Source organism: Acanthopagrus latus, chromosome 4 (assembly GCF_904848185.1).
Source record: "Acanthopagrus latus isolate v.2019 chromosome 4, fAcaLat1.1, whole genome shotgun sequence".
NCBI classification, from domain to species: Eukaryota; Metazoa; Chordata; class Actinopteri; order Spariformes; family Sparidae; genus Acanthopagrus; species Acanthopagrus latus.
The window spans coordinates 33,808,379-33,821,340 of record NC_051042.1 but is presented as its reverse complement, the minus strand read 5'-3'; the positions used below and the strand labels follow the sequence as shown (position 1 = coordinate 33,821,340).

Below are 12,962 nucleotides of genomic sequence, written 5' to 3'. Positions count from 1 at the left end.
TGATTCAAGTCGAGCTCCAGTAGTTCTGGGTTTGATCTTGTTATTACAGCCTGCGTAAGTTCTCCTTGTTTCTCCGACTGGGTTTCTGTGTAAATTATGCAGATTCTCCTCAAAGATTCACTGCAGATGGGATCTCATCTATATGGACATTTTATTTAATTATGATCCATATTTAAAAAAGAAAAATAAACATCCCAGCGTTCTGAGTGAGTCTGGGATGTGTCGGCCTTCGATCTGTATAATTGTGCCTCATTACAAACAAATCACACAAAATTCTCTGTTACTATTGTGACTAATCATCAGCTGTGTTTGTGTCACGTCAGGAGCATTTATTATGTGTAGATTATTTAGCTCCTTTCACAAAATTCTGTCTGAATATGAGGACCATCGTTTACGGCGTCATTTTAAGATCAAATTTTCTCTAATTGAGCTCCGAACATGTTGGCAAAATGAAATCCCCATACTGACGCAAACAACTTCATAAATGAACAATATCACTGCGAGAAGTCCTTTTTATACTCGACCCATCACATGCGTTTGTCTCTCGTTGCTTTAATGTGTAATTATCATCATTATCACAGCGTTGTCAGCAGTTCAGTTGTTTCCGTCAAACTTAACTCATCATCTCTGTTGATCCGTCCTGCGGAGGCTGATTCTCTGCTTCCCCTTAATTACACCTGTCTGCAGCCTGTCTCAACAGAGCCGACACCTGTAAGAGAAACACGAAAACATCCAGCTCGTCTCGCGTCTCGGTGTCTCCTCCGGCTTTGCTAATAGTACTCATAACGAGGACGCTCCAGCAGTGTGTCCACAAATGAACATCAGGATGTCAGTCCTTCATGGGGCAGTGTGGGATGGAGACTCTGGCTCGCGCCGCCTCTGTCACTCAGAGATTTATTCATCATCACCATGATTTTCCAGGCCTGTCAGTGTGTGAGCGGCTCAAATGGGCCGATGACGTGAGGAATCAGGCCATCGTGGAGTCTTATGTCACTGTCAGGCCCACAGCTGCCGTCAACAGCACTCCAAGGAAACATCCATTGTGTCAACAGTTGGAAGATGGAGGCGCCTCGATGGAGATATTCGTCCAATGAGGCTGTTTGGAAATCGGGGCTGACGTGAATATAAAACATCTTGGTGATAATTTTGACAGAAATTTCCATCTGTATAGCCTTAAATTCCCCCCTTTGCATCATAGCCGCAAAGGTGGCGACAATGCAAAGATGCAACAATAACAACCGTGAAGCTCAAAATTGATGCCTCGTTGAATCCCTTTGAGATTCGACACTTTTCCCCCATTTGAGAATTTAAAAAAGAAAACGAGGGCTTCAGAGAGGGCTGATGTTTCCCTGCTGCTGCCTTCACTGTCGAGGCGAACCTTTATGTAAAGCAGTGAGTGATTTCTGTGGAAACAAGATTGGTTATGTCAGACACACAACCCCACATCGAGCTGTTGCTTGCAGAGACGTGTTTACTGATTGGCATTCTCAGCAGTGCGTGCGTGCCCTGCTATTTTATTTGCATAAAGTACAGCAGATTTCAACTTTTTCTCAACAGCGCTCTTTTCTCCCAGACGTGCATTCAGCCTCCCTCCCTGTGCTCACAAAGAAAATAACAGTGGAGCATCCCGAGCAGGAGTTTCATCGTCTTTTCAATCGGGTGTTATATCGCTCACATTTCAAGAAATCTCCATTCTCCACTCTGGTTGCGTTTGGTTTCCGTCTTTCTCTTTGCAGTTTGACATTACAGAGCGACCGTGTCACATCCCGCTGATGTTGTTTTTAAAAGTTCTGCTTCTATCAGTTTTATTTCATTAGTTCCTCAGATTCATTTTATGTCCGTGTATCCGCTTTGCACAGCTCCTCTGAATTACAGTCATCACAGTTTTCGCCTTTTCAAACTGTCGTACGAGCAGCCTGAACATCCTGCGTTCAACATTTTTATAAGTTCTGTTTCTTTCCACATGCTAACGCTTAAAGACAGTTTATGAGATTTTAAAAGAAAAGAAACTATTATCAAACACGTCACCTGTTCTTTCAGACTCAATGCTTAAGATTCAAGAGGAAACGCTAAAAAAAAAGAAAAAACATTTTTCTGAGGAATATGCAGAATATGGGAAGTAACAAATACTTAGTTACTTTACTTCAGTAGATGTTTCATACATCTGTACTTTATTCGAGTATTTCTGTGACTTTTACTCTCTATATCGGAACACAAATATCTGAACTTTCTCCTCCTCGCAGCTTCAAAACAGGCTTGTTAATTTAGTTTAGACACAGCGAGACGAGACAAAGACGTAAAAGCCGTAAGAAGCCGTAAACAGACAGAGAGGGAGGCTGGAATGTGGAGAAAAGGCGTGTTAGTGTCTCGTATCTGCAGAGAGTTTCTGATTTTCTCTCTTTGTTGCTGCTCGGGACGCTTTACCAACCCAACATGTGTCTATTTGACGTCCTGGGAATGAGACTCAACAATCAACTGTCTTTGTGGTGCGTTCAGGAACAGCTTGGTCAAGTTATCAGATAAAAACAAAACACTGCCTCATCACCTGGACACTAGTGGTGCTTTTCAGACTGATATTAACAACCATACCTGCCAGGCTGCACTGATCTCAGAGCAGCGGCTGGCCTGAAGTTACATTCTGGGCGTCATACATCATCAAATGCATCACTGAAATGGGTCAAAATACAGAACTGTCATGCAGAACTCAGCTATAACATGTAATGTTAGCAAGCTAGCTAGTTATCTACGGAGACATCAGCAAACCCAGCGAGTGATCATGACGCTTTAACATCAGAACATGATTTACACTCACTGAGTGGTCGAGCTGTCGGGCCTTAATATCTAAACACATGTTGGATGTGTCTGAATCTAAAGTCCTGTTCTGTCTGTAAACGCTTAAGAGCTGCAAACAGATTAAATTAAAGTTTCGTGCAGCGTCTCCGCCACCTGCTGCTGTTTGATTATCAGCTGACAGAGACTGAGCGTCACGTCTGCTTCATCCGCCGCCTGCACCTCTTTGGAAGCAGGTTTCCTTCTCAGTGCTGTTGCACAACGAGCAGCACGATGACACAGAAAGAAGTACGAAAGAAGTACTTGGATACTTTACTTACAGAGTATTAAAAGTGATTGTACTTGCAGTCCATACAGACGTGATCAGATTGTTCACAGTGAATTATTGATGTGTAAGGAACATTTTACTGTTGCTGCTGGTCGAGATGAAGACAGTTTAACTTCACCAGGTGGTGAAAAAAGTACTCTTAGTACAATTTCAAGGTACTTTCACTTTAGTATTTGAGTATTTTCTGCTACTTTATACTTCTGTTCCACTATGATTCAGAGGCAAATATTGTTCTTTTTATTTTAATACGTTTATTTACAACTTTACGTAGCAGATTTAAATTTAATAATACGAAATATAATCAACAAATAAATTGTGATGTGATATTATAGAGGGCTGCACAGTGGCCCAGTGGCTAGCACTGCTGCCTCACAGCTAGAAGATCGCCGGTTCGCGTCCCGGTTGGGACGCCTGGATTAAGTATTGATCTGTCAGGCTGATGAGAATATATCAAGCAGTTAAACCACCTTTACCAGCTTCAGTCTTTAAGTGAATAAGACATCAGAGATCATTTTCTGAACTAAAAAGTTGTATTTTATTTTTGATGCTCAAAGTGTTTTTTAATCCCAATACTTTTGTACTTTTACTTGTTTGAGAGTATTTCTAAATTGTGGTACAGCTAAATCTGTTTCCTTCAACTCTTAATGCCGCCGTCATGTTTTGTTCTCTGTTTTCTGTTTTGCTGATTTTATTTTAATAATAGCAGTCATGGTTTAGTTCAGGTCCACATCCCTGCAGCATTTGAAGGTTAAATCTTCCTCACTGTGTCTCTCTGCTTCTCCAAGGACGGAGGGACGAGGACGATGGGGGCCGGTGGGGTTTCCCCCCAAGCCCTGCTGTGGCTCAGCCTGCTCGGTTTGATGGCACTGGCGTCGACACTCAACCCGGACGACCCAAACGTGTGCAGCCACTGGGAGAGGTCAGTTTCCCCCAAAATCTCCAATATTCAAAGTGAAATAACACCCCTCTCCAAACGCTGTGGTGAACTAATGGACTCCCCGCCACAAATCAGGACTGAGGGTTTGCCAATAATCAAAAGCAGAACGGGGAAGGGAGGTTTACTCCTGAGGACGTACTGGGGCCATAAATCCAGAGCGATGGTAATGTGACTGCTTGAGTGGTCTCACCACTCAGTGCTACGCTGAGTAAAAGCACAATGTCATTTCTGATGCGAGCGACACAGAGTGCAGGTGCTCTGATCGATAATCCCTCAGTGTAATCAGTAGGAATTGTGGAAATGGATATTACCTCCAACGACTGTTACAGTTTTCACTTCATGCTAAAGGTTAGACTCAGTTCAATAACCTTTACTCAGCAAACTCTCATTGTTGGGATGTTTTTCAGCACAGAGTGACAGAAATCAGAAGTCGGGTTATGTTGGGACTCCAGAAAGTCCAGAATGGTTTTTGAAAAATAGACTCAAATCCTCTCTGAGCCAGTCGAAGGCTTTTAAACATTTCTCAGACTGAAGAAATAGCTCCACGAGGACACACCAAGTCTCTGTTCTGGGATCAATACTTCACATCCTGATGATCTTTTTTTTGAAGGAAATGTTATTGACTAGATGACATTAACAGAAAAAAGAAACTTAGATCTTTGTCCGTAAGCTTTTAAGATAATGAAATATAAGACTCTGCTTTGTAACGCTTTACATAAAACATGTCATCATCTCCTCCCCTTCAGCTCTGATGGACAGACAGGTGACGTTTCACAGTCCACAAATCATCCGGTATAATCCGAGAGTCTCCAGAAGCCTCGAGATCTCAAACTGATATGACACAACGTTATTTACAGCCTCTACATGCGGTCGAGCTCATGCACCTTCTTCAGGCGGGCTACCGGCTAACGCTTTTAGCTCAGCAGCTACAGGGAAGATTTTGGCTTTAAAAAGGCTGTAAATAACTTATTTTTATCAGGTTGGGATCTCGAGGCTTCTGGAGTCGTGACCTGACTGTCCATCAGCACGAGAGGACGAGATAATGACTGAATTTTACTTTTTTGGGTGAACTTGTCCTTTTAAGGTCCCATATTATACTGTTTTTCATCAATTTCACACAGCTGTCAGAGGTCCAAAAACTCTATATTCGATATGTATTGCCCGAAAGGCATCCTTGGTCCTGAATTTCAGCTGTCTACCGTCGCTCTACAGAGCAGTCTGTTTCTGTGCCTGCACCTTTAAATGCTAATGAGCTCCGTCTGTCCACGCCCACTTGGAGAGCTCTTCCTGCTACGTCACTCTCAGGGAGGGGAAGCCCCTTGCGTTAGCAGTTAGCATGCTAATGTTTACGGAGGATGTACAGTATATATGTATCGCTATGGCTCGCGGAGATTTTTTCGTTCAGCCGACCCAGTTTGACCCAGAACCGGACCCAGAAGAAGAAGCTGCTGAAGAAGTCCAGACTCTGTGGCTGCAGCAGGACGTTTCAGAATGGTTAGTGTGTCTGTTAGTTTGTTCGTGTGTTGTTACAGTTACCACTATGAAGCTAATGGCTAACAGCTAGCGAAAGCTGTGTTTGTCTCCAAACTCTTGGACACTGTTCATATCGTCTCTGTCTCCAGTCTGCATGTTTCCAGACTTTATACTGTGACAACAAAGCTCCATCGTAATATAATTAACATTAAACTCGCTTCAAACGCCATTGCATAGCGGACCGAAGCGGAGCTAACTAGTTAGCCAGTTTCCAGCTGACTTCACCAGACTCGTAGCAACTATAAATACCATAAAATACCAAATAATAATAGCGGGGGCGTTTATTTGTTTCAATCATTTAACAAACCAGGCATTTATTTGGGACCAGGCGGCAATTTGGGACAGGCGTTTAATTCCTTCCTCTCAAAAATCCGAGATGAAAATGTCACAAACTTCTCCAGCTTCTCGGTTAATTCTCTGGCATCCTTCTGGGCAATATTTGTCTTCTGCAAGTGAAGTTGTTGCGGCGGAGGAAACGATTCAGGCGACCAGCATTCACAGCAAACTCCTCATCTCTGCTGTCACTCACTGTGGGCACATTTGTTTCTGCATCGCCCTGATCATTTTACGGTACACTCTCTCATGGTGTGCCCGTTTGCTGATAACCCAACCCCGCATGTTTATCTCCAGCTCCTCGCTAGACTTCTTCCTCCGTCAATATCATCAGTGTGATATTGACTGACAGAAAGCAAGCACAATACCTGAAAAAGGTAGAGAAGAAAAACGTCACATCAGGTTTTCTTCCTTGATTTTTAGAAAAAAATAAATAAATTAGACCTGACATTTACTTGGAACCAGCAGTTATTTACCAAAATATACACCTGCACCTGGTGTTTAAAGCGGACCCGGCGGTTAATTGAAACCCGGCTATAATTTGGTAATTTATGGTACTATCAAACCATGGTGACACTTACCTGTGGCTCGGTGCAGTTTGCTGGGTCCGGTATGGTTTGGACTGATCGTTTTACGAGGGTCAGTGTCGAGGCACAGCAGCTTTGTACTGACTCTCGTTACTGAAGCAGTCTGATGTGAAGTGGTTAGCACACACATACAAATTAACACAAACCGCAGCCGGCATGTTGTCTTAAAATATGAAACACAACCGCTGTCTCTTCTGTTGTTCTGTAGCTGGGACAGAATATAGACACTGATGTTGATTTATACAACCAACAACAGCGATTTGTGTGTCCAGTTCTGAGCGACGACATTGTGAAACCCTGCTGTCTCTCTGCTGGACACACCAAACTTCACCTCGGGGATGAAGCCTCCTCTCAGATATCTCCTGTCTCCGCTCAGAGGAGGTCGGACTATGATAATGACTCCTGTAGTTACGTGACAACAGGAGCAGAATCTGAACAGCCTGTAGGAGCTCCGTGTTACCAGTGGGGCTGCAGAGATGCAGGAATCACTGGTTCTCCTCATTCTGGGAGTTGGCAGGCTCAGGGAGGACCAGCTTATATATGTAGAGGCCAGAGAAAACATGTTTTTTATGATATGGGACCTTTAAGTTCCTTGTCAAACACATGATAAAGCCCCTCTAAGTCCTTATAAGGGCTTTATTAACATTAAAAGACTATTTAAGTTTGAATAAAAGCATCATAAACATGTGAAAAGTGAGATTATGCTGAGGCAAATAATACACTGCATTCATAAATGTATAGTAAAGTTTGTATTAATGTTAATAAAACAACAATAAACCTTAATGAATATTAACAGTGACGTTAGAGGTCAGTTAGTTAAACTCAGCAGAGAAACTTTGGTTCTTTTAAAATGTTCTAAAGCAGAATAAACTTCCAACACATTTTGTCCAAGTGTTAAAATGTCTCACCATCTTATCAATAATCCTGTTTATTATGCTATAATCAACACATTTATAGTCTTATTAATGTTAATTAGCATCTGTAATAACTGATCTGAGCCCTAATTACCTCTTTACTATCGCTTGTTACAGGGACACTAATATAAATCATTACTTTATCCTTTATTGATCGTCCAGAGGGGAAATTCCAGGGACATATAATAAATGTAATAAAAAATCTCTTCTCAGTTTCAGGTGTGACCAGCTCCTCGACAGTCACTGGAAGGATGCTTGAATATCTGATGACGTTTAACTTTTCTCTGCATCTTGTTAATCTGCGATCGTGTCTTCTGTCCTTGCAGCTACGCGGTGACGGTGCAGGAGTCGTACGCTCACCCGTTCGACCAGGTCTACTACACCCGCTGCACCGACATCCTCAACTGGTTCAAATGCACCAGACACAGGTACGAGCACAGCACCATCACTTCGTATTATATATTATTTAAAAGCAGAGTTTCTGACATCGGTCCTGACACGAGGCACCTGAAGCTTCGATGTGACGTATGTTGGTTTTAAAGACGCGTCTCTTCGAAAACCAGTTTGCTTCCTCCGGAGCAAAAAGGAGAGCAGAATTTATTTCTGAAGAAAAAAGCCAATCTGTCATAATTTGCATGTTAGAGTCCTGTTGTGGCTTTAAAATGTAAATCTGTCTCCAAGCCAAACTCCAGGAAACTTGAATTGTGAAACCTTTTCCACATTTGAGCTGCTGACAGACGAGATTTTCAGAAAGAAACGTCAAAAAGTGTAGAAAAACACCCGTCGCTGTTTCTCAAAGCCCGAAGGTGACAGATTCAAACTGTTTTAGTTTTGTGCAACAGTCCAAAATTATAATATCTATATAATTTTTCTGTGATTTGAAACTGAGTGTTCAGCTCTGTGTGTCTGATAATCGGCTTACGTAAGAAAAAATAAAATAGAATTGCTTCAGATCAAGTTTTCATCCCGTCTGCGAAAATAATTTAAAGTTTCTATTTGTTTTGGAATTGATAAGGAAGTTTATGTTAAAACACATTTTGTCCTCTGAGAGAACAAATAAATTACACACAAATGTCTTCAGGAATATTTGTGACTCCTTGAATTTTTTGGTTTGCAGTGTTGTAAAAAAGTAAAGAAATCATAATGAAATATTACTGTGGCAAAAATTTAAGTCACCTATATGAATAATACTTAAAGTATTTAATATTTAACACACTTGATTTATGTATATACTGTTCACAAGATCTCACTAAAGGCTCAACCCTGTACTTGGTAAATATACCCAGAAGTCATACTTGTGTAAAAGTCTTAAAATATTTGATATTAAACGTACTTAAGTTTCAAAAATACAAATAAAAGTAAATTACACACATATTTACATGTATCTGTTTGCACTGTTTACAGCAGATTCAGTGTTTTTTCGTTTTAAATCTGATTGAAAATATTAAATAAATGGATTTAAAAACACTCTTCTTCGGCTCTGATGCAGCTTATAATCTGCAAAAGTAACTAGTAATTAAATTAATCACATAAATGGACTGCAAAGTAAAACATTTTCCTCCAAAACATGGTGGAGTGGAAGCATAAAGTAGCAGAAAATGAAGATACTCGAGTACATACATGCGTGTTCAGTACTTCGTCCGTCGTCCTGCGTGTTTGTTGGCTGCTGTGTGTGACTGAACTGTTATGTACATAAATCTGAGACTCCAGAATAAATAAAGCTGTTAAAACCTGAGTTGTTTTAGCAGAAGAGTGGACTGTAGATACATAGTCGACCATTACAGTCAGTTCTCATCTTACAAACAGTGTTTTAATCTCTGCACGTCTCGCGCTGTGTGTCGGATTGTTGCTGCGGCCCGGAGGCAGTCGTCACTCGCGTCTACAACCCGACACCGGCACTCCAGCTCCGCCTGATGTGGTCATTTCGATGAGCGACCGTCGGCGTTTGGGCTTTAATGACCACATTAAGGTTTATAGCCACCAGTTTAGCTCCTCCAGCTAAGAGCTGAGTCATTGATCTTAAGATGAAATGTCAGACAACATCAGCGTCCTTGAATGAGTGGGAGAAACTCCCTAAAACGTTTAAGTGTTGCTCGTCTTTAAGAAGTGCAGAGCTGCTGTGAGCACACTTTCAGTTTGTCTTTATCGAGCATCGTTCTCAGCAGCAGCAGCAGCAGCAGGACGACGTGTTGCCTGAAAGTTTTCAGCAAATGTTTTGGTGCCAGAAGGTCTGAAGAAAATATATGTGGATATATTAAAAAAAAGACACATCGTCAATACTGAGTTAACACAAGAGGTGTCTTTTACTTTAACGTTTTTCAAAGACAAACAAGTGACGCTGGTCTTTAGTCTTTACACTGCTGTCACATAAACTGATCGTGTGTGTGTGTGTGCGTGTGTGCGTGTGTGTGTGTGTGTGTGCGCGTGTGTGCAGGATCAGCTACAAGACGGCGTACCGGAGAGGCGTGAGGACGATGTACAGACGGCGCTCTCAGTGCTGCCCCGGCTTCTACGAGAGTGGAAACCTGTGTGTTCGTAAGTCGATTCTCTTTAATTGTTTGATTGATTGAACCTGAATTCGGCTCGGCGGAGATTCAACTTTACAGGAGGAGCAGAGAAGGTCGTTTAGCAGCTCCTTTAAATTTCTGCTTCTTGTTTCTTTGCTTGACAACATGAAGCTGCATCAGGGGGCAGATTACAGAGGAAAGTCTCTAATTATCTGCTCTCTCGCTGTGAACACACTCAAACCAGGCGGGCGAACAGTCGGAGTATCATGAACGACGTGGTTCTACTGAGAGTCGTGTGATGCATCAGGACCAAACCAGCTACGAGCAGCTCTGCAGCTGAACTGATGAACTCAGAAGCTTCAGAACCAAAACATGATAATCAGTAAAATTGAGGCAGAGTGCTTGTGCCAAATTGTCACACTCTGTTTAATTAATCTTCCACACCGCGGCCAGACTATTTTTCAGATTCAGGTCAGTAAAAAAAAAAAAAAGTCTAAAATCTTTTGTGTTTATTCGCTCCCAAACACCCTGAACGCTCTCAGCCAGCGAGAGTTCGAGAATTCAGTCACTGAACAACATGAGCAACCAAACAAAGTCATTTTCTCGTCACCTGCGTTGTTATTTTCAAACTGTTTTTCCACTCGAGCACGCAGCCTCACACGTCTCACTCGTCTGACAGTTATCTATATCTGCTGTTAGGGACGTTAAAGCCAGATCAATTTCAACCACGACCGACAGCCAAGACCTGTGTGTGTGTGTGTGTGTGTGTGTGGTATTTGTGTGTTTCTGAACTCCTTCATATCCCACCAGGACTGTTTTGCTCTTCTACCGTGGCTCAGTAGTTAAATCATTTAGTTATTTGTCTGTTTTAATTGTGTTTATTGTTGATTTATCCGACTTTGTGCTGTAGAGCCCGGGTCTTTTATTTTGGAGATGCACTATGTCGTTCCGGCGTCTGACTTCCTGTCTGGCTCGATCGCTAACTGCTTCTTGGTCGCTGCTGAAACGTGTCGTCATGCAGCCGACAGTGTTTTGTCTAGAACAGCTACAATCAGCTCTGGAGAGCATTTGAGCGGCTGTAACACATCCTTGACGAGGCCCGATGGAAACTAAGGTTAAAGGTGTCAGTTCAGTTGTGTCAGTGGGTTTGTCACTGACCCACTCCTGATTTTAAAAAAGACAGTTTTTTATTGGCTCATCCTTTTGGAACAGCAGAGAAACACCTGAGTCAGAGGTGTGCAGTAACGCCCCGACCAGCCCGTCAGATTTAACCTCCTCAGAAGTCACAGTTTAATAAGTTGTAAACTTGAAGAACTGCAGTGTCTCGTTTTATCGACATCCATAGAAAGTAATAATCCAAATTTAATCAGCAGCATATAACAAATGTGTCTCGTGAAGACTTTATTTGGTATATTAGTCTTGTTAAATACTTGACTCTCTGCAGCTGGAAGCCTTCAGAGTTTCTACTGAGTAACAGGACAGAAACACACATCTGAGCTGCGAGCGTCTGAAACAACAAACGACATAAAGACCAGATGAACGACCGAACTCTTGTTCTGACTGAGCAGCAGTTTGACTTTTTTTCGTAAGGAGTTAAAACAGACGCTGCTCTCGTCTGGTGGAGTCGGGGCGCTCTTAAAGTGCTGCAAATGCACACTGCGTTTGATCAAATGGCAATAAAAACATACCAGCACTGTCGTTTCCTATCAGACCGCACTATCTCCAGAAATCTGCCGGATTTTGAAATATTCCCGTCGCGGGGGGAAAGTGTGCCCTGCATATCGTCTCAGCAACAAACAAAGTCATTTTCCTGTCATCTGCATTGTTATTTTCAAACTTTTTTCCCACTCGATGCACACAGAGTACGCAGCCTTGTTAAAATTGCAGCGTGTGTCGTGGAACAGTGATTCAATCTCAGTCGTTATCTTCTCACTCGTCAGACAGTTATCTATATCTGCTGTTAGGGATGTCAAAGACGGATCAATCTGCCTCTGTGGATCCGTCTCTGCTTTAAGTTTTACCAACACACGGCTTTGAAATCAACACAAACAGAAGGGATAAAACGCCGCACAAAACGTCTAATATGGGGTCGGATGTTGTCAGATATCTCTGAGGATATGTTGTTTGAACAGCGTCTTTCTGGGTGATTTACTTTACTGAGCAAATCAGGCTCAAGCTCGTTCGTGCTTTTATTCTAAATAGAAGAGACGAGGCGCATCTTTTTGATATTCGTCACCTTATCAGCAGATGTGTTGGGCTTTATTCCCTGATGTGTGAGATGGATCTGTTTTTGTTGGTTAGTGAGATAAAACACTGATGTTTCTCTGTGTAGCTGCTCCGGTTCTGAAGCTCTTTTTCCAGCCGAAGAAAAACGCGAGTCTCACATCAAACTGAACACCAGACAATTAGACGGAGCAGCTGAGATGACAGATGTTCACTCAGAGCTGATACGACACATACATGCCACTCTGTAGTTGAGTGTAAACCAGCCTTCAGCTTCGCTTCTTAATTGTTGGAGAGGCGCACACAGCACACACTCTCTCTGCCTCACACACGTTTATTTATCTCTTCACATCTTACAAACTCTCTCAAAGTCTTTCAAACTCACATCACCGTCCCTTCAGACCATTCGAGTCGTGCTGATCCTGCGTCCGTTCTGTAACATAAGAGGTTATTAACAAAGCACAAGTAACATTTTCCACTGCGATTAGCTCCAAATGGACTTCAGATGGCCGTGTGCTATTCAAGTTCCAGCAGAATTAAAGTGTCTTCTGAATTTATTCTGTATTCAGATAACAGCTCTGCAGTGAATTAAACTATCACCCCTCCTAATAGGTCTTTGAATCCTGCTGCAGGGTTTCCCCCCCAGAATAGATGTCAGTATGTTTCCATCGAGGCAGACGCAGCGAGCAGCTCTGCTCTGTGGACTTGACCCGTAGATGTTACTGGTTGGCTTTATGTCTCTGCTTCCAACACAGAGCTTCAGCACTGTCACTTCAGAGTTAGAAACCATCGACAGAAAAATCTCACTGT

General features: G+C 42.4%; 1 protein-coding gene across 3 annotated transcripts in view; it reads left to right on the top strand.

Moving 5' to 3' along the window:
• LOC119017830 (multiple epidermal growth factor-like domains protein 11) overlaps positions 1–12,962 on the top strand; it is a 142,578-nt gene that overhangs the window by 32,516 nt on the left and 97,100 nt on the right. For all 3 annotated transcript variants that reach the window (XM_037094926.1, XM_037094924.1, XM_037094925.1), the window contains exons 6-8: positions 3,904–4,037; positions 7,749–7,850; positions 9,857–9,957. In XM_037094926.1, coding sequence (XP_036950821.1) covers positions 3,922–4,037; positions 7,749–7,850; positions 9,857–9,957 — 319 coding nt within the window. In that variant the 5' untranslated portion in view covers positions 3,904–3,921. The remainder of the gene's footprint in view (positions 1–3,903; positions 4,038–7,748; positions 7,851–9,856; positions 9,958–12,962) is intronic.